The sequence below is a fragment of the Cervus canadensis genome, chromosome 28, assembly GCF_019320065.1.
Source record: "Cervus canadensis isolate Bull #8, Minnesota chromosome 28, ASM1932006v1, whole genome shotgun sequence".
Taxonomy (NCBI): domain Eukaryota; kingdom Metazoa; phylum Chordata; class Mammalia; order Artiodactyla; family Cervidae; genus Cervus; species Cervus canadensis.
In genome coordinates, this window is record NC_057413.1 from 45,651,352 (window position 1) to 45,673,344 (window position 21,993).

A 21,993-nucleotide genomic window follows, 5' to 3' on the forward strand; every position below is an offset into this window, starting at 1 on the left:
CATGCCCAGGACCTCAGCAGCCTCCCCACCTGTCCACACACACACACACACACACACACACACACACACACACACACCCCAGGAGCCAGAACACAGGTCACCCAGCCCCTGACCACCGACCACCCTCAAACCCACAAGGACCGCCCCAATCGGGGCAGCCAGGCACCAGCAAAAATGCTCTTAAGAACCACTAGAGAGGTAGATTTATTCTCAGAAATACTGCAGCACATGCCTAATGAGCTAATTAAACAGGAACATAAATAATTACTCCCCTATCAGAGTGAGAGGACTTGCGGGGAGAGGGCGGGGTGCTGACGGGAGGAGCTGGGAGAGTGATGGGTGAGCTGTGATGCTCTGGAGGGGGAGACGGGAAACTCCTCTCTCCGCTGTGGCTGTGGGCTGGGCCTCGGGGAGGTTCCTGGGCCAGGCAGATGCAGCTCCAAGGATTCTGCCAGAAAAATCGTCACAAGATGCTGCTTTGTTTCCTTCATGAGTACTTCCTGCTCACTCACATGCCCACACCCTGACCTCCCTCCCACTATCATAACAAGCCCAGGAGGGGAAATTTCAGTGGAAGGGGTCCTTCTCCCATTTTATGGGTATGGGCATTAAGGAGCAGGAGGGTCTCAAGACAGAGCTAAGACTCTAACCACCATCATGCACCTGGTCCTCCTGCTTCTGCCCCTGCCTGCTGTGGTCTCCAGACTGTAGTCAGCCAGGGTTGTCTTTGTTAATCACATCAGGCCACTCTCCTGTGCTCAGCCCCCCAGTGGCTCCCATCTCACCCAACAAAGTCCAAGGCCTCACCATAGCCTGCGAGGCCCTATCTGACCCAGCCACATCCAGTTCTCTGACCTCCAGAGAACTGACCTCCAGTCAGTCTCCCTCCAGACGCAGTGGAGTCTGACTGCGTCTCCCAACAGGACAAGGACATCCTACCCCAGGGCCTCTGTCGTTGCTGTTTCCTCTCTGCCTGCTCTTCCTCTCACTCTATCCAGGCCTCTGTTCCAATATCACTCTTTAGAAGGGCCATCTCTGACCACCCATATAAAACAACAGCTCCCCCACTGCATCCTCACACTACTTATTTCTTCTCCTAGTGCACATTTAACATTTTTCATCCCTCTCCTCCATAAGAACGGAAGCTCCTTGTAGACCAAGGCTTGGCCTATTTTGTTCTAACCCTATAGTCTTGAGTAGATTCTACCTCAAAGCCGGCACTCAACAAGTACTTACTGGTTGAATAAATAAAAAAATCTAGATACCAAGACTCAAAGTGCAGTTTGTGCCTAGACCATCCAGTTCCAAATCAGGAGTTTTTCCATCACAGGTCATTTCTTCCCTCAGAGCTTGACCTGGCTCCCCACAGCCAACAGGAGAAAGCCTGAAGTCAGGACAGCTACAAGCCTAGCTCCACCACCTCCAAGCTGGGAGATCTTGTAAGTCATGATACCTCCCTATCCTTCAGAGTCTTCATCCGTCAAATGGCAATGTCATAGGCTTAAAGAAACACGTAAGAGAACAAAACACACATCTCTAAAACAATACCTGGAATGTAGTTAGGGCTCAGTAAAGCTACTGTGTGTGACACTCCAGGCCACCCACAGTCTACTCTTCCATTCTCTCTGAACAAACCTCCTATTGTTTCCATAGACCAGAGGGTATCAGCAAGTGGCCCCTGGATGGACAGCATCGGCGTCACTGGGAGCATATGTTAGAATTATAGATTCTCAGACCCCACTCCAGACCGAATGGGTCAGAAACTCGGGGGGTAGGGCCCTGCATCGCTGTGCCAACAGTGCTAAGCTTGTTAGGTGATTCTGATGTGTGCTCAAGTCTGAGACCCACGAGACAGCATTTCCACCAAATAATCTAGGTGTGGTTGACTGAGCTGTGGGACCCGTTCCTTCGCTTCTCTTTAATAAAAGGAAGGGCTTTCTCGGTTGTTCAGGGGTAAAGAATCCACGTGCAAGGCAGGCGGTGCGGGTCCTATCCCTGGGTCAGGAAGATCCCCTGGATAAAGGAAATGGCACCCCACTCCAGTATTCTTGCCTGGAGAATCCCATGGACAGAGGAGCCTGGTGAGTTACAGTCCATGGCATCGTGAAAGAGTCAGATATGACTGAGCAACTAAACGCCAATAAAATGAAATCTCCACATTCTTGCCATGGTCTGACAGCGGGTGATGTGCCTGCCTTGCCCCTTGACTTTGGGCTCGGCCTTGTAACTTGCTTTGCCTCATGGGATTTAGCCGATGTAATGCCAACAGAAGCTTGATGTTTACTTCTTCACCTGCCCTCTTCATTTCTGCTATCACCATGAGAAAATCATACTCTGGATGACCACTGGCCCGCTACCTGGCTCCAGAATAAAATACATAGAGAAGATTTAAACCAGACTTGGAGCCTGGAGCCCAGCCCAGCTGAGACCCAGTGAATTCCAACCGACCATCACACACACAGGGAAGAAGATTCAATAGGCTGTAAGCTACTGAGATGTTGGACTTGTTTGTCATGCAGCATTATTACTGTGACAGCACTGACAAATACACCAGGGATTTCAGGGGTCCTTGACCAGGCCTGATCATTCCTGCCTTGGCCTCTTTCTTATTGCTTCCACCTAAAACAGCTAACCCCTCCCCTCTTCCTTCCAAATCCCACCTACTCCCCAGGACACAGCTTATAGCCCACTCCACCTACTTCCAGAAGCTCTGCCCACCCAGTCACAGAATATACCCCTCCCCACCCAGGCTTGTGAATGCACTTCCATTAGCTCATGAAAAAGCTCAAATGGATCAACTTCACCAAGCAATTCATTTACACTTTCACCTTTTAGGTGGTCAATTACTAAACTGAACAGCCCCCTTAACTTAGTATCATCACTAATGAATTACCTGGTTAGAAGGTTAAGTGTTTAATAGTTCCGTGTGACGTTTAATTTCTGAACAGGTATCTTCTTGACAAGGCAGTAGAAGTGAGTTCCCACATCTGGACCCTCACTCCCCCCCACCCCACAGCATCAGCACTGCAGCCACAGCAGAAGTGGGAGGCCGTCTCTGGAGCCCACCCCGGCTAGAAATAACTCTCCTTTGTAAATAGTTAATGAGCTTCTTCATCCGCGTTGCACGTCTCCATGGCCCTGCTCTCACCCTGGGCTGGCACATCACAGTCTGTGGTTCTGTGTGATCCTGCTCACCCCCCGCCCCCCCCCCCACCTCCCACCACCTCTGAGGCTCTGAAGATGATGGGCGTCAATCTGACTTCACGTCTGGAGCCCTTCTGTTACCCACAGGGTGCCCACTCTCATCACACACTCACTTGCCAGACCATAGGTCTAATTGGCAAAGACTCAGACATCCCCCTCGGCTTCTCTCTCTGGCTCAGCGTCTCTAGAGATGAGAAAAGAGCACTCACACAGAGCAGAAAAGCAGCCCAGATCATCTCCCTTCCCCAGGCTGGCTTCAGCTACACGTGCAGGCGGCTGGCTCTTGGGATGGTGTGGGCAGATAGGTGCCAAGAGACATGAACGACACTGATGCTTTCATCCACAGAGCTCTCTGGGGCTGCACACCGGCCCGACACCCACCCTCCTCCCCTGACTCCTCCAGCAGAGCCCTGACTTTATTTGGGAAAGCAACACGCCTGAACAAACGACCAACTTTCTCAGCCTCTGATGCAGACTGAGGAAATACAATGGGATAGAAGCAGGAGCTGTGGGGTGGGATTCCTGGGGGACTCTTTCAGCGGGCTGACTCAGGGACTTCTCTGGTAGTTCGATGGTTAAGACTTCACCTTCCAATGCAGGGGTTGTGGGTTCAATCCCTGGTTGCAGAGCTAAGATCCCACGTGCCTCCCAGCCAAAACAAACAAACAAACAAACAAAACCCAACATAAAACAGAAGCAGCAGTATTGTAACAAATTCAATAAAGACTTTCAAAAACTAAATAAATAAAGGGGCTGACTCATCTGAAAGGTTGGTGCCTGTCTTCCTTCATCTGGCTTTCCTGGGAGCAGACCCTAAGACAAAGAGTTGAGAGCCAACAGTTTATTTGGGTCCAGGACTCTCTTCTTTTAGGGAAGGTCCATACAGGGTGTGCTGCTAAGCAAGTTACCATCGTGAGCACCCTGGGCTCAGTTGTATAGGGACCCTCTGGGGGACTGCATAGAATACGCCTCAGCTGTCCTTCTTCCCCCGCTAGGGGAGGAAGCTGGAGTGTTAATCCTCCAATTCTCTCTGGCATAGACTGGGGCTGCTTTTGGAGACATCAGCTCCCCTCCACTTCAGCTGCCCTCTCTGTGGGCTAGGCACGCAGGAGGAAGTCCTGGGGGGAAGGGTCAGTGAGCACAGAGGTGGAGAGCCACATGTTAATGGTTGTGCAACATGAGAAGGAGCCTCAGTCCCTGAGGTCCATGGAACTCCCATGCCAGTCCTGAGCGCCAGCCCTCTGGGATTCCATTACATGACAGAAATAAATCCCCAGTTTGGTCAAACCACCATAGTCAGATCTTTGCAATGAGAAGCACTTTACACTATCTGAAGATGCTCTTCTTCACGCCTTACATCTCTTCACATTTCACAACATCTTTGGGAGTCACTAGCATCCCTATTCTGCAGATGAGAAGCCTGAGGCTCAGAGAAGGAAAGGGGGGCAGGGAGATGAGAGCCCACGTCTGGAGTCCCTGATTCTAGCCTCCTGGTATTCATCACTCAGCCTCAGCAGAAGGGATAAGAAAAATGACTCCAGCAACTAAAATGCACATGGTGCTTTTGTTTCCTAAATGTTTCACATACTTTATCTCTTTGAAGATGACCGCGTTTGAAAGAGTTTGTATTTTAAAGTTATAGATGAAACAAAGTCTAAGAGAGATGAGATGACAAGGGCATGGGAGAGCAGAGGTGAGAACCTCAGTCTGCTGACTTCTCTCACCAGAAGTTCAGATACCAAAGCCCCAGCTGTGGGATTTATAGCAGCTCACCTCCTAGCAATGCCCATTCCCCAGGCACAACGGCCCCATGCAGAACATACATGAGAGTCGCTGGGGGAGTTTTAAAAACACATATGCTTGGGCCCCACCTGAAGCTGGCTTGGGATGTCCTGGAGACAGCATGCAGCTCCCCATGGATTCCAGCACGCAGCCAGGCTCGGGGAATACTAGATGATGGGAAACCTCGGGTTCGGCGTCAGAATGCCTGGGTTTCAGACCTGCCTGACTCCCAGCTCTCCTGGAGCTGTTATGAGGCTGAAAGGAGCTGGCTCTCTGGTTCTCCCTTCACTACAAGCGGGAAAAGCCACATTCCAAAAGAAAAGCAGGCTGGATACACCCTGTAATAATTTTACTCCTGCTAATTTTTCTCTCTTCAGAGATGTCCTCAGACAGAATTCTTTGAGAATAGAGGGAATGACACATAGAGAATTTAGTCACCTCTGAACTGATGCCCTGAAGGTTTTTGCACCTGAGTGGTGTTCATCTTGTGTGGAGCAAGAGGGGCAGGATGAGAAAGTAGTGATGTGATTTGAGATGCTCCTGGAAGGCACCCCTGAAAAATGTCTCTCCTATGCTCAAACCTGCTGTGGGCTTTGAAATTACATCCTTAGAGATTCATTCCTTTGGGTTTTCCAGAATTTCCAATTGAACTATGAAGATTTCTGAAAGGGATTATGCCTATACCTTGCTCTCTTAAAACTTTATCAGATTGTTTTCCCAGTTAACAGCTCTCTTGGAGTAAGTTTTGAAGAACGGAGCCGCAAGAAGCAGCTTGGAGAACAAAGACAAGAAAAGGGGGCCAAGTAGGGAAAGTTGTTAGGCTCCAAATAACAGTAAGTACTGACATGTTTCTGATACTTCATAGTTGACCGCGTGTACATGAGCTTCCAAATATGTCATCTCATCCAGTTCATGCCACTATTGGTATAAATTATGAGAGTGGCTTAGTGATTTGCCCATGGTCCCAGGACTAGTAAATGGTAGAGTTGGGGTGCAAACTCAGGTTCTAGAAGTGCTATATTACTGGTAGTGGACTACATTTCCCAGCCTCCCTTGCAGACAGATATGGCCAAAAGAGATATAAGTAGAAGTTACTGGAGGGAGAACTTCCTTCGCCCTCTTATCCTTCTGTTTTTCATCTTTACCACTCTATAGGAAGGAGATGTGATAGCTAGCGTGCCAGCAGCCATTTCTCACCACGAGGAAACCTTAAAGACAGAACCTGTGCTGAGGATGGCTGAGCGGAAAGGTAGGAGCTGGGTCGTTGGTGGCCAGGCTGCCCAGAAACCCAGGCTAAACTCCCTTCCACTGCCTTCTTTTACACAAGAGACATAAACCCTTAAGAATTTAAATCTCTTTTGGTTGAGTTTTCTGTTCATCCTAATCGCTATGGCTAGGCCTTAGAAATGTGAGGAAAGCAACTAAAACTGGAAGAGAAAACCTCAGCAGCCTCCCAGTGAATTACCCCATCCTTCTGAGAAAAAGAAGTCACAGTTGGTATCCCTCAGCCCAAGTCTCCAGCCTTAAGGAAAACTCCTTGGGATATTAATGAGGAGTTTCACACAGCATGTACCTGGCATTGGATGTGGGCACAGTATTTCTAGTCTTTGCTTTGTGGAACCTTGGGAAATCTACTGAATTCATTAAAGACTCAGTTTCACCAGCTATAAAATGGGTATATTTGTCCATCCCTGCTTGTTGATGTCAGATTTCAATAGTCAAACAATGTAAAAAAATATAAAATCCAAGGCAGGCTGATTTTGGCTCTAACCAGGGAGTTCCCGGGAATCTTTCTACCCCAGTCACCCTAACTTTCTCCTTTACACATTTTTTACCTGACAGTGGGGTCCAATCCAACCTTTCAGTAGAAGCTGAGATGTCTGTGGAAGCAACTGAATCTTCCCCTGAATAGATGTGAGCTCTTATATCCGGTATGGCCCTCCCTGGCTTCCTTGGTGGCTCAGATGGTAAAGAATCTGCCTGCGATGCAGGAGACCAGGTTCGATCCCTGAGTTGGGAAGATTCCCTAGAGAAGGGAATGACTATCCACTCCAGTATTCTTACCCGGAGAATTCCATGGACAGGGAAGCCTGGTGGGCTACAGACCATGGGGTCACAAAAAGCTGGACACAACTAAGTGACGAACACTTTAGGGAGCACCCTCCCCAGAAGTTTCTCCCCAAACCCACAGGATCATAGGTTCATTAGTAAATTTCCCTCTACCCTATTGTGGTGTTCCAATTAGCGCATTTTCATGGGGTGGGGGGCAAGGGCAATCTCCACTGGGGTATTGGTTCACAATGATGGAGTAGAAACTGGTTGAATCTGCCTTCTTATTTTTTCCCTAGATGGGAGACAGGCCAACAGTAATAATAATAATAATAATAAAAATGCCCCACTCCAGCCATGTAAAACTCAATAAGGTGGTCCAGTCTCCTTCAAGGTGGGGATTATGTCATGGAGGAATATGGTACGGGAAGGGGGTTAAATATAAAGTTGCAGCGGGTCATAGAATGGCTACTATCTTCCACTACCTTCAGGGTCTCTTGCCTCATAAGCCCTCACTTTTGCTACGTGAAGATGATGAAAGCAGAATAAGCCTCATGAAGACAAGGCTGCATCCTGGCTAATTCCACGCTATGCTTCAGAAGTACGCTGGCTATTCCCCTGGCCCTCCCAGGGACTGTTCCAACATCACGCCTGGTGACAGATGTTCTTGATGACTCTTAGAGATGAGTGTTAATAAGTGTCACTTGGGCTGATAATGACATGCGGGGCACTTTACTTACCATGTCATACCGGGGATGGGGCACAACTGGGATGGACTGTTGCTCTCTCCTTGAGGAGGGGAGGCCCGCTTCTTTCTGACTCCCCTCTCCCAGGCTTCTTTCCCACCTTGACTCCCCCGCCTCTGACACTGTCCCCATGAATGTTAGTCACTTCCTGAAAGGGCAGGCCCTGGGGCTGACAGATGCAGGAGCCAGCCTTCCCCAGTCACATGGTCCCACTTGTGGACTGTCTATGTCTAGTATGACCCAGAGCTGCCTGCAGGGCTCAGTCATGGGTACTCAGGGAAGACAAATGCCTTGGGAGGTCAGCAAAAACCCTTAGATAATGAGGGAGCTAATCATCTGATAATAAAAAAAGCAAGACACTATTTCATAGCCAAATTCAAATCCTGAGTTATCCATGGTGTGGGATTAACCAGGCCTCTGCTTCCCCTTCCTGGTATGTAGATTGTTGTTTTTTGTCGTTGTTCAGTCACTAATTGTATCTGACTCTTTTTCAACCCCATGGACGATAACCCACTAGGATTCTCTGTCCATTGAATTTCCCAGGCAAATCAACTGTTCAGTTCAATTCAGTTCAGTCGCTTAGTCGTGTCCGACTCTTTGTGACCCCAAGAATCGCAGCACGCCAGGCCTCCCTGTCCATTACCAACTCCCGGAGTTTACTCAAACTCATGCCCATTGAGTCGGTGATGCCATCCAGCCATCTCATCCTCTGTCATCCCCTTCTCCTCCTGCCCCCAATCCCTCCCAGCATCAGGGTCTTTTCAACTGTAGTAGGTTGCTATTTCCTTTTTCAGGGGATCTTCCTGACCCAGGGATCAAACCCGCATCTCCTGAGTTGCAAGCAGATTCTTTACTGCTGAGCTACCAGGGAAGCCTAGGTATATTGACTAGAACCTGATGGTTCACACACAGCTGCCAGCTCCCATGGTTTCTGCAGGCCCATGGTATCAGTCAATGGTGATCTGTCAATGACATGTCCAATCTGGCTGGACAATTAAGTCTTCACTAAGGTTCCTGTCTGTGACCTCAGGCCCTGGGTTCAAATCCCTATGAGACAGGGCACCCTAACCCTGAGAGGCAAGATGCCATGTGGGCCCAACTGGCAAAAGCAGGTGGATTTAGCAACTATGGTAACCATATTGTCTTGATCACGGGATAATAAGCTTTAAACAGAGTCACAGACCGTCAGGGTGGGATCATTTAAGTCAAATGTTGCAGTCAGGCTGCCCACTGGGCATCCCTGGTATGGAATCAGCTGGGTTCCACTTGAATCATCCTGGTACGGGCAGCTCTTGGTACCCAGCATCCTGGTACCTTATGGCAGCCCTTGTTTTGTCTGCTGTTGGGCAGCCCTGATGTTCACTTCCATTCTTTTCAGTTAACCAGATATTGACCCACTAGCTGTTGTGGGCCAGGTCTTGCCAGGAGGTGGGGATATGGAGATAAGTATGCCTGAGTGGCACATGTTAGAAAGGAAGAAAGATGCAAGCCAAGTCATTTTGCAGATGGAGAGCAATGAGAAAGGTATGTACAGGCGCTGCTATTGGAATGTTTTTGTTGTAATGGGCCAATGCCTGCTTTCAAGTGTGTGTGTGTGTGTGTTCTCTTCTACTCATACGTTCTGTGAATAAATTAAAGGATATATGACTTCTTTCCCAAATCCTGTCATCTCCAACCTCTGCCCATCTCACAAGATTCTAGAATCCCATTCTCATCAGTGAATCTCTGGATATATTGCCACTGGTGAAGAGAATCTCTGAAGACTGTGTCTTCCTGTAGTAAATGTGTTACAGCTCTGCTCTGACCAGCTCAAAATGACTCAGTGATTAAAATCGCGACCTCCCATGATCTCAGCACTTGACTTCTGTTAGCACAGCCCCCAATTACAGGAGTCTTTTGGCAGCTCCATCACTTTTCAGCCACAACATCCTTGAGATCAGCTAAGACTCTGAGCCGATGCCACACAAAACTCCCATCAAGCCAGATTTTCTTCATCTTGAACTACGGCGGCTGAGTTTTTGAACCAAAAAGAAAACATATTTTCTGTGTCATTATCCATGCCAATGAGAAAATATTCTGAGCAGCCAGAATGGGGCAGCTGTGGAGGTACAAGCCAGAGGCTTTCTCGCACATGCGCATCAATTTGTTAAGCAATCTGGCCGCAGAGCACCGGGCTGAGCTCTCTGTGATGTACACCAGCTTCCCACTAGCTGTCTATTTACGCATGGTGGTGTATATTGTGTCAGTGTGGGGGGGGGGGTGGTGAGGCTCACGAGGGAGGGAACCTATGTATACTTACAGGCGACTCACAGTGTCGCGTGGCAGAAACTGACACAACATTGCAAAGCGATTATTCTCCAATTAAAACTAAATTTTTGAAAAAATGGAACTAAAAAATAATCTGGTTGACCAGTTACAGGTTCATTTCACAGTTTACGCATCTCTGTTTTGGCCCAGGTGGGATTTTTGTCAACTGTCCTTTACAATCGTGATGCACTCTGTCTATGGCACTGAGTCACAGCCACTGGAAACCCACTAGGACATTTTCCAGCAGCATCTACCTACCACCCCAGAGACTCTGGTCCACCTGCCCTGTGGAGACGCATGGGGATGGGGTCTCACGGAGAGGATCTCTTGTCAGGAGGGATGTCACTGAGAAGGCTGTCCTTGTGAATGATGAGGGAGGCAGATGAAAAGAACTACTGGGTCACAAAATAGTGAACATAACAAAAAGAAAGACTCACAGATACAGAGAACAAACTGGCGGTTATACCAGTTGGGTGGAGGGGCAAGACTGGGATAGGGGATTAAGAAGATTAAAGATTCAAAGATTAAGAATAATTTAAACTATGATGTTTAAAATAAATAAGCTACAACGATGCATTGTACAACACAGGGAATGTGGCCAGTATTTTGCAGGAGCTATAAATGGAATATAACCTTTAAAAATTGTGAATCACTATGTTGTACATCTGTAAATTATGTACATCGACTATACTTCAATTAAAACATGAAAAAGAAAAAGAACTGGGTCATAGTGTCCCCTGAAGACAACTCAATACGTGGGCATGATTTGCCCCTTGAGATTCCTTGTGGGGTTCTGGCAGTCATCATTCTTTGCCAAGGGATTACAGCCCTCTGTTGAGCAATCCTTTCTGGAATTTGGAATGTCCACATCCAGCCTAGCATCCTATGCTTTATAGAGTCTAGTCTTCAAAAGCAGAATATCTGCACTTTTCCCATCTTGGGCACTTCTCTTTCTGTCCCTGCTGTCTCGAGCTCACTCCCATGGGCTTGAAACCTTGGCTTGTGTCCTCTAGTCCTGGGACATGACCCTTGGGGCCTGGGGACCAGAACAAATGCAGGGCGATATGACGTGTCTCTGTTGGCCTCGGTTCCCTCCCTGAGTATTGATCTTGCCCTTTCCACATGGTCTGGATTCAAGTTCTGTCTCTGAAACCTTGAGCCAGTTTCTTATATGGAAAGTAGAATAACAGTAGTTCTCATCCCACAGGGTTTTGAGAAAACTGTTGAGTTCATATGTACAAAGTCGTCAGAATAGTGCCTGGTTCAAACAAGCTCTCAATGCAAATTTGTACCATTATTGCTGTGGCTGTTCTTACCGGGGAAAGGGAGGCAATTTGGAAACTGTGGCTTTGCCTGCTGCTCTTGTCTAGTCTTCCTGCAGCCTCCTTCTCAGCCAGCAGCTTTGTCCTTCCTGCGACAAGCATGGATTAAAAGCCCTGCCGTGAGCATCTCTGTACCATGTATTGTTGTTTAGTTGCTCCGTCCTGTCCATCTCTTTGCGACCCCATGGACTGTCGAATGCCAGGCTTCCCTGTCCTTCACCATCTCCCAAAGTTTGCTCAGACTCATGTCCATTGAATCAGTGATTTCGTTAAACTATATCATCCTCTGTCATCCCCTTCTCCTCTTGCCTTCAATCTTTCCTAGCATCAGGGTCTTTTCCAATGAGTCGGCTTTTCACATCGGGTGGCCAAAGTATTAGAGTTTCAGCTTCAGCATCAGTCCTGCCAATGAACATTCAGGGTTGATTTCCTTTAGGATTGACTAATTTGATCTCCTTGCTGTCCAAGGGACTCTCAGGAGTCTTCTTCAGCACCACAGTTTGAAAGCTTCAATTCTTTGGCGCTCAGCCTTCTTTATGGTCCAACTCTCACATCCATACATGATTACTGGAAAAACCATAGCTTTGACTACACGGACCTTTGTCAGCAAAATGATGTCTCTGCTTTTTAACACGCTGTCTAGGTTTGTCATAGCTTTTCTTCCAAGGAGCAAGTGTCTTTTAAATTCATGGCTGCAGTCACCATCCATAGTGATTTTGGAGTCTAAGAAAATAAAATCTGTCACTGTTTCCACTTTTTCCCCATCTATTTGCCATGAAGTGATGGGACCGGATGCCGTGATCATAGTCTTTTGAGTGCTGTCACGTTCATCTTCGGGTAGAAACCTCTCTGCCCCTCTTGTGAACACTCCCTGTTGAAGGCTTAGCATATCGCAGAGCCACTGTGCAGCCCGGCTGGGGCCTCGTCTTTCCTGTGGGGACAATTCGCTTTCTAAAAACCTACTGCTTCTTCCTCGGAGTCTCCTATTTGTCCTAATAGCCAGTTGTATTGTAAGGATGAAGGTAGAATGGCCACGGTGGCTGAATTTCGGAACTGAAGTCAGGGGCGCGACCTTGGGAGAGTTTAATTCTCTCGGTCTTTTATACTTCCTGGTATGTCCAGGAGAATGAAATGAGATACTTGCTTCTTGGAAAGCTACGTGTAAAACCCACAGTAAGCTGGCAAAAATGCTGTCTAGTGATTGCCGTTACTATTAACTGGCTACAGATTCACACTGTCCTTTTCCTTTAAATTTTGGATATCCGGCTTCTTCAAGATTGAGCTGTGTATCTAACCTTTCTCTTCCCTTTGCCCCCCAGCATGGCAGACAAGATAATAGTCTCACTCTCACCATTACTGTTACTCCTACCCCTATTGCTAATAACAAGAACAATAACCATTTGTATTGCCTGAACACTTACTACGTGCCCGCACGATTCAGAAAGCTTTCCATGATGTTTCTCTTCTAATCTTCAAGACCTCAATAAGGGGAAGTCAGCATTGCTATCTGCGTTTTTTCCCCTAAGCTTTCTGATGCTTCCATTTACTTTTCTTTATTACGCTTTGCTTATTACACTTGGCAAAGGCTGTATTTTTTTACAAGTTGAAGATTTGGGGCAATGCTGCATGGAAGAAATCTATAGGTGATGTTTTTCTAACAGCATTTTCTCACTTCATGTTTCTGTGTCACACTGCGGTAATTCACTCACAATTTCAAAATTTTTTCATTATTATTATATTTGTTATGATGTCTGTGATCAGTGATCTTTGGTGTTACTACTATGATTCTCTGAAGGCTCAGATGATTGTTGGCATTTTTTAGCATTAAGGTATTTTTTAATTAAAGTATGTACATTGTTTTTTTAGACATAATGTTATTGCACATTTAATAGGCTACAGCATAGTGTCAGCACAACTTTTATATGCACTGGGAAGCCAAAAAATTGATGTGGCTTGCTTTATTGCAATATTGGCTTTATTGCCATGGTCTGGAACCCAATCCAAAACATATCCAAGGTCTGCCTATATTTCTATTTATAAAGCTAGTGTCTCCAAGATCTCAATCACCAAATAAAAGTGGTTTGAATTCAGCTTTGAGTGACTTCAGAAGCATAACTCTGACCCCTCTGGGGGTCCTCCCAGGATTCCTGAGATGTCCCAGGGAGGGACTCCATCTTGGCAATCTTGGCTTTTTGCCACCTTGATGCCAGCATCTCTTCCCTCTCAAACTGCATTTCCTTTCATCCTATGCCTGTGTAGGCCTCAGAGCTGGTAGCTTTTCGCCTTTACACTTTATATCAAAGTCAAAACCATATAATAAATTCACAAGTGAAGAAATATGCTTATTTTCAAAAGGTCAACCTCACATGCTATCAAAGAAATGCAAATTAAAACAAGTTCCATTTTTCACCTATGAGATTGACAAAAATGAAAGTAATTATATAGCTATAATTGGCAAGGGTGTGGTCAAAATAGGTACCTCTCACTGATGAGAGGATAACTAAGTGTTTATATGCAAAGTATAAAGATCGTTATTTTTTTTTTTATATAAAGATCATTATTTACCTATGAAACCAGTGACTCAACCCCTAGGAAAATAGGCTGAGGAAATCACTGAAGTTTTGCATAAATATATTTATGTAAAAAGATATATCCATTGCTGCTTTACTGTTTTTTTGCTTTTAATACTGAAAAATGGAAACAACCTAAATGTCCAAAAATAAAAGGTTGATTAAATAAATTATGTTATAGCCAAATGAAAAATATTTTAATATCATGAGATCTAAGCAAGGTACAATGTTGAGTGGAAAGAATTAAGAAACAAAAGGACTCATTAGATTGATCATTAGTTTTGTTTTAAACTGAAATAAAACTTAGAGACCAAATGCTCTGGTTAACTATGAGTGGTGGGATTACAGGCAATTTTTATCTATCTCTTTATCATTTTGTCAACGTTCCAAGTTTTCTATAAAGACTATTACTTTTGTAAGCAGAAAAATACATATGTATATTGTTTAATTTCACAGGTATGTCACATATATAAAAATGTGTATCATTTAATTTCATATATATATATATGAATGCATATACTTCAGTTAAGTTCTACTGCTGTTTTCTTTACATCCTGAGAAAGAAACCACCCTCCAGACAAGCCACATATATGACACAAGGTAAGGGAAGTTCCTTGGCTCCACCAGAGTCCATGGTGCTCATCTCACCAACTTCATTTGGTGAATAAATGCCTTTCTTTGTCCACACCTTTCCATCCAGAGACCTATTCATCAAGTGAGAAAGTCAGAGCTGGAAGAAACCTCATCAATGGATCAAGGTTCTTGAGCTCTTTAGCACTATGGACCCTTCAGCTGTCTGGTAAAGTCTATGGGATCCCTTCTCAGAATAATTATTTTGAATGCATAAGATAAAACACAGGATTTCAAAAGAAACCATACATTCCTTGAGCTGTAAGACTCTAAGCCACATCTGTCATGTTTAACACAAGCGGGAATCTGGCTGCAAAGGAAACACACCTGTGGTCAGACCCTGACCCTTTAGCTTGGATCCATCATCTGATGGATCAACTTCTTCTGAACTTCAACTTCCTTCTGAACAACTTAAACAGTTCTGTTGCAGCTTTTGAGTCTTTACCTCCCTTCTACCAGCCTAAGAAATGACCCTTTGATCCTCACAGCAGATCGACAAAGTCAACACTACTGTCTCCATTTTACAGATGAAAAGACTGACACCCAGAGAGGTCAGGACAGCTGGGCAGGATGACCTAATATCCACTGGCTCACATGACCTGCTCTGGTTAATCAGAGTTCATCCAGGACTTTGGCGGAACAACCGGGAGAGGGAGGCTCTGCTTCTAGGGCTGCCCAGAAGAAAAAGGTGTCTGACAATGAAGGCAAACCCAGAAGAAAACGAAACTTAGGGAAGCAAAGAAACTGAGTGCAGAATGCTTGTGGGCCCTTTGATCTAGCTGGGTCTGAGGCAGGTTGCTGAGTTTGCAGTTACGTGAACATCAGCTCTCCCTTTTTCTTCTTTCAGCCAGTTTGGGCTTCCCTGGTGGGTCAGACAGTACACAATCTGCCTGCAGTGCAGAAGACTCAGGTTTGATCCCTTGGTTGCAAAGATCCCCTGGAGAAGGGAATGGCTATCCACTCCAGTATTCTTGGAGAATTCCGAGGACAGAGGCCTCTGGTGGCTACAGTCCATGGGGTTGCAAAGACCTGGACACAACTTAGCAACTAACAGTTTCACTTTCACCCACAGACTAAGTCAGGCATGGATTATCCCCATTTTGCAGATGAGGAAAACTGAGGCAGGGCAAGAGAATTAAATGGTTAGCAAATGGCAGAGTGATGATCTGAATTCTACACTTCCTGACCTTAGCCATGACTGCCTACGAATCTAGGTGAAAGCCAAATTCATCCTTCATTGACGGAGTCAGATCCTCTGGCCAAGAGGTCTGCTTATGGTTATTGCGTACCTTCCATTTAAGGCGCAAATGTGACTGATTCATGTTGGTAGATATATGACAAAAACCATCACAATATTGTAAAATAATTATTCTCCAATTAAAATAAATTAATTAATTTTAAAAAATAAGAAGAAAACTCGGAGCTCATAGTCGTTGAGACCACCTACCACCGTCAGACCTCTGGGAGGCACCATCTGCCCACACACACATCTCTTCAGGTTGCACATGTAGGGTACCCTCTCCTTAAACTTGTACATAATGTTCATTCTATTTCCTCTCACCTGCACAAATGGCACAGTTTGTCCCTGGAATCGCACAAACACCTCTGGGGGGCGGGGGTGGGGGGTGGGAGCGTGGCATAGTTAGGAACAGCTCTAAACCCTCCCCATCACTTCCTCCAGGCCCATCTGGACACCTCCCTGCATTGCGGCAGCCCCGGCTCACCTGTAAATCAGTACCTCATCGTCGGAGCAGTTGTACTGCAGCTGGTACATTTTCACCCGCGGGGCAGACTTGCTGACCGACCACTTGACCAGGGCCGAGGTGGTGGTCACGTCGGACACGAGCACAGCCCGCTCCGGGGGGCTTTTGGGAGGCTCCCCGCCCCCACTGCCTCCGCCTCCGCGGCTGGTCTTGCTGGAGCCGGTGATGTCCGAGAGGCGGGACTTGGGGGGCGCCGCCCGGCTGGTGCTGTTGCTGAGGTGCGGCAGCTGGACGATGGAGACCTCCACCGTGGCCGTGGCCTCCCCGGCGGCGTTGGCGGCAATGCAGGTGAAGGCGCCGCTGTCCTGAGACGTGGTGATGAGGATGTCCAGGGTGCCGTTGTCATACACGGCGGTCCTGGAGGAGTTCCCCACCAGGCGGTCATCGGGGGCCACCCAGTGGATGAGGGGGCTGGGGTCCCCGATGGCCTTGCACTTGAGTGTGGCCGCCTGGCCCTCCAGGACAAGCAGCTTGTGCGTGTGCTGGGTGATGAGCGGCGGTTCGCACACAAACTCCTCCTCGCGCACGTGCCAGAAGTAGCGGCCCTTGAGGCCCCCCGGGGAGCCGCACGTCTCCAGGTCATCATCCCGCTCCAGCCTGCGGAGCCAGAGAAGCTCGCAGTTACAGTGCAGCGGATTGCCCCCGAAACTAAAGGACAGGGGTGGGGCGAAGGGCGTGGCGGTCAGAGCCGAGGCCTGGGAGCGGGCGAAGATGGGGTCCGGGGGCAGCTTCTGCAGCCGGTTGGAGGTGAGGTCCAGGCGGGCCAGTTTCTGCAGGTCGGCGAAGGTGCCCTCCGCGATGTGGTCCAGCAGGTTGTGGTCGAGGCTCAGCTGGTGCAGGTTGATCATGCGCCGCACGGAGCCCCAGGGCAGCCCGTGGAGGTTGTTGTAGGAGAGGTCCAAGTCCTCCAGCGTCAGCAGGAAGTCCTCGAAGGCCTCGTCGGCGATCCCGCCCAGCTGGTTGTTGTTCACGATGAGATGCTGCAGGTTGACCAGGCCCCGCAGCGTGTCCTCCCCCAGGCTGGGCAGCCGGTTGCTGTCGAGGTGCAGGGAGCGCAGGCTCTCCAGGTCCAGGAAGGAGAAGGGCTGGATGTGACTGATGGTGTTCCTGGACAGGGTCAGGTCCACCAGCCCCGTCATGTTGGCGAAGTCCTGGCGGCCAATGTGGATGATGAAATTGCCGCCCAGACGCAGCTCCACTGTCCGCCGGTCGATGTCCGGCGGCACGAAGAGCAGCCCCTTGGAGGGGCACAGGGTCCCCAGTGACTCAGACAGGTTCTGACAGACGCAGTACTTGGGACAGGCATCGACCACAGCAAACGCCATGCCAAACGCCAGCAGGCCGCCAAGCAGGGTCTCCATGGTCTGGTCACTCAGGCCGTGGTGCCTGGAAGGGAGGGACACAAGGTCAGGGTCAGGAGGTGATTTCCTAACGCGCTCACCCCCAGCGCCCTCCCTTACACCTACCGGCTGCCCTAGGGAGCAGGAGAGAACGGCAGCTGCTCATGCAGGAGTGATCTCTTCTGGCAATCCCGCTGATAACGATTCTGTTTCCTTTGTCCTTAGCTCTTATCGCCTTGGAACAGCCTACTTGATTTACTTGTTAATTATGTTTATGGAATACTTTCTATCTCCCCAACTAGAATGTCAGTTCCAGGAGGGCGGGCACTTTTGTCTGTTCTGTTCATCGCTCTAATCACTTCCCAGGTGGCTCAGTGGTCAAGAATCTGCCTGCCAATGCAGGAGACACGGGTTCAATCCCTGGGTCGGGAAGATCCCCTTGAGAAGGAAATGACAGCCCACTCCAGTATTCTTGCCTGGGAAATCCCATGGACAGTGGAGCCTGGCGGGCTGCAGCCCTTGGGGGTCACAAAGAGTCGGACACAACTTGGTGACTAACAACAACAGTGCATCTAGCACAGTGCTTGGAACACAGTAGGTGCTCAATACTTGTTGGATGGATGGATGGATGGATAATTCCATAGCGGTGGTTTGTCTAGTAATCTTTGGATTTGAAACGTACATTATAGTAGACTTTTGAAGCGGTTTTGCCTTCTTAACTGGATTAGGCTCACTGTGCAATCAGATTGGACCAGCATTCCCTAAGAACAAGGTGGACAAGGAGAGAGCTGTCCCTGGGAGCCGCCAGGGTAAGTGGGGAACTGGCTTTGGATAAATTCTTCATCATAGAGAATCCACAGAGTGAGTAAGTCTCTGGGAGTTTAGGGGAGTGAAGAAGAGGGTGGGATGGTAAACCAAGGCATAGACTTCTTCTGAGCACTCAGTATGTACTGATCCCCTGCCCAGATCGTCATATAAATTACGTCATCTGAGCTTCAGGAACACCCTTCACAGAGAAGGACTTATCAGTGTTTATAGATGAGGACTTGTCCGCAGCCTGAGAACCTCCTTCAGGTCCTTATGAAAAAGTCACTTTCACCGAGGCCCTACCCTCTGTGCATATCCCTCTTCCTTGCTCTGCTTTCTCCTTGGAATCGATCACTATCTACCTTACTGTAGATTTCATCTATGTGTCTTGTTACTGTTTGTCTTCTTCAATGGCAACAAAGCTCCAAACAGTTGGGACTTGTTTATAATTCACCCCCGAATAAAAGGCCTAAAGCACCGCCTGGCACATAGAATGTGCTTTTGCAAGAATGGCTATCTAGCGAAGGAAGGGTGGGGCTTTGGTTCATGTCTTTGAACCTTCAAATCTCCTAGTTTTCTCACGATTCCATGTTGCACCCAGTGTGGCTCTATTTACGTGGTGCTAAAAACATCCACTGAGCTGGACTTTTGGAAAACCGTGCATGCTGGTTTTGTTGCATCACACAGACCAGCACGTCTCCATTTGCCTTCTAGGAGTGTGAATTGAGTTCTACAAGGAAAATGCCTAAGGCCAGTGAATTGGGAAGCACACCCTCTCTTGCGAAAGCTCTCTACACACTAGCAAGTTCAGAAGGGTTGAGAAATTCTGTGGCAGTAAAGAAATTTAGATTAATGTTTAATTCCATGTGGCTTCTTTTTTAGTTAAATATACTCCTTTTTTGCATAACAACTATTAATATCTTGATAAAGCAGAGCTCCATTGCTCTGTTTGAGGAGCACAGATGCAGACAACTAGCTGATACAAAAAACCCAGATACATAGTAAATTTTAAAACCCATTCTAAATTAATTTAGAATAATTAACATATTTGTCAGTCTATCTTCTATGAAATATGAGACATCTCTTTATATAGCAAGACTTTTTTTTACATCTCAGTAAATATTTATGGTTTTCTAAAAAAAATGCTTTGTAAATAAAAAAACCTATTCCAATTGAATATTAATTTATTGTGAAGATTTGAATTCCATCATTGTATCTCTTTAAAGGTAAATCTCCCACCTGAGATCCTTTAGGGCTAGAAATTTACTCTACATTTCATCTATAGGATTATTCCTGAATAACACTGTCTAATAGAAATGTACCATGAGCCATAAATGTAATTTTAAATTACATACATATTAAATTACATTTAAATTACACAGCCATATTAAAAAAGTGAAAAGAAACAAGTGAAATCAATTTTGGTCAGGTATTTAATTTAGCCTACTGTATCTAAAATATTATTTCAATGTGTAATCAATACAAACAATTATGAATGAGGTGTGTAGCATTCTTTTTTATTTGTACTAAGTCTTCAAAATCTAAGAGTATTTAACACTTAGAGAACATTTCAGGTGCTCAATAGCTTTACGTGGCTATGGGCTTCCACACTGGACAGCACCATTGGAGCAGGGGTTAGCTAAGTGTATTCCAGGGGCCAAATATAGCCTGCCACCTGTAGTTGTAAATAAAGTTTTATTAGAACACGGCCTTGCACATGTCTGCAAATTGTCTATGGCTCTTTTTTTATGCTACAATGGTGGGAGTAAGTAGTTGCAACAGATAGAATGGGGCCAGCAAAGCCTAAAATATTTATTGTCTTGCCCTCTACAGAAAAAGTTTGCTTACCTTTGTTCCACAGGATTTCTCTCCTTTTCATCTTCATTATGGTCACCCTCATTAAATGTCTTTGTCAGCATGCCTAATTCCATGCAACTCTGCTCTGAAGTCCCATGAGCAACTGCCCACCTTGCCAGTCCCTGCTCTTACTGACCTCTTCCATGAAGGGTACCAGCCTGCCCTGACCCTGGTCCCACCAGGCACATCTGCCCCAGAGGTGTCTGCCTGCCACTTTCTCAACAAGCAAATATGTCTGACCTTCTAGGTTCACACTTAGCTGAGTCCTAATAACACAAACAGGAATCTCCTCCATCTACATTGACCTTCTTATCTTTTTGGCATAAGAACAAATCTTTGCAAGAGCTGTTCTGCCTATTTTTTCACCTTATTTCTCCCAACTCTCTCTCCCTTTGTTCTTCTTGCTCCAACTACACTCAACATTTTTCACTTATAAATGCCAGGCTGCTCTTGCTCTGGGACTTCCTCCTTGTTCTGGTCTCTTCCTGGTTTCTCTCCCACCTCCAGTCCTGCCTAACCAAACTCCTAGTCTACCTCCAGGCTCAGCTTAAATATCACCTGCTCCAGGAAGCCTCTCTAGACTGAAACAGATGCTCCTGCTCTTTTCCCCTTAGTAACCTATACTCAATAAAACTAGACAGCATATTAAAAAGCAGAGATATTACCTTGCCAACAAAGGTCCATCTAGTCAAAGCTATGGTTTGCCCAGCAGTAATGTATGGATGTGAGAGTTGGACCATAAGGAAGGCTGAGCACCAAGAATTGATGCTTTTGAACTGTGGTGTTGGAGAAGACTCTTGAGAATCCCTTGGACTGCAAAGAAACCAAACCTGTCAATCCTAAAGGAAATCAACCCTGAATATTCTTTGGAAGGACTGATGCTGAAGCTGAAGCTCCAGTACTTTGGCCACCGACTCACCGAAGAGCCGACTCATTAGAACAGACCCTGATGTTGGGAAAGATTGAAGGCAGGAGGAGAAGGGGACAACAGAGGATGAGCTGGTTGGATGGCATCACCAGCTCGATGGACTTGAGTTTGAGCAAGCTCTGGGAGATGGTGAAGGACAGGGAAGCCTGGCATGCTGCAGTCCTTGGGGTCGCAAAGAGTCAGACACGACTGAGTGACTTAATGACAACAGCCCTATACTTGTCCTATGTATCGCTCACCACACTGACATAGTTCCTTAATCACTTACATGTCTGCCTTCCTAGACCAGAAACTCCATGAGGCAGGGAATGTATCTATCATGTCCACCCATCACTGTATCTTAGCACCAATACCACACCTACCTAATAGTAAGTTGCCCAATGAGTATGGAATGAATGAATGAATGATTGAATTGTGGTGCTGAGCCCAGTGAATTTCTGGTATTGTCACTGAGTTCTGTATCAACCCTGGGCAGAGCCAACACTCTGTTGGCTAATCAGCTGAGAAAACCATCTTTGTGGGGTGGCCTGGTCACACAGAAGCTTCAGAAGCATCTTCTGCCAGTCATTTGCTATGCTCTCCAGGTTGGCTCACTGTGGTCATAGAATATGTCTCTGGCCACTGCATCTGCTCAAGGAGAGGTGAGAGGTATCCCCTGTGCCCACTGGGGACACAGGGACAGTGACAG

General features: G+C 46.9%; 1 protein-coding gene across 1 annotated transcript in view; it reads right to left on the bottom strand.

Moving 5' to 3' along the window:
• Window positions 1–21,993, bottom strand: part of LRFN2 (leucine rich repeat and fibronectin type III domain containing 2) — a 200,052-nt gene that overhangs the window by 26,729 nt on the left and 151,330 nt on the right. Inside the window, exon 2 of the mRNA XM_043450946.1 lies at window positions 16,335–17,759. Coding sequence (XP_043306881.1) covers window positions 16,335–17,734 — 1,400 coding nt within the window. The 5' untranslated portion in view covers window positions 17,735–17,759. The remainder of the gene's footprint in view (window positions 1–16,334; window positions 17,760–21,993) is intronic.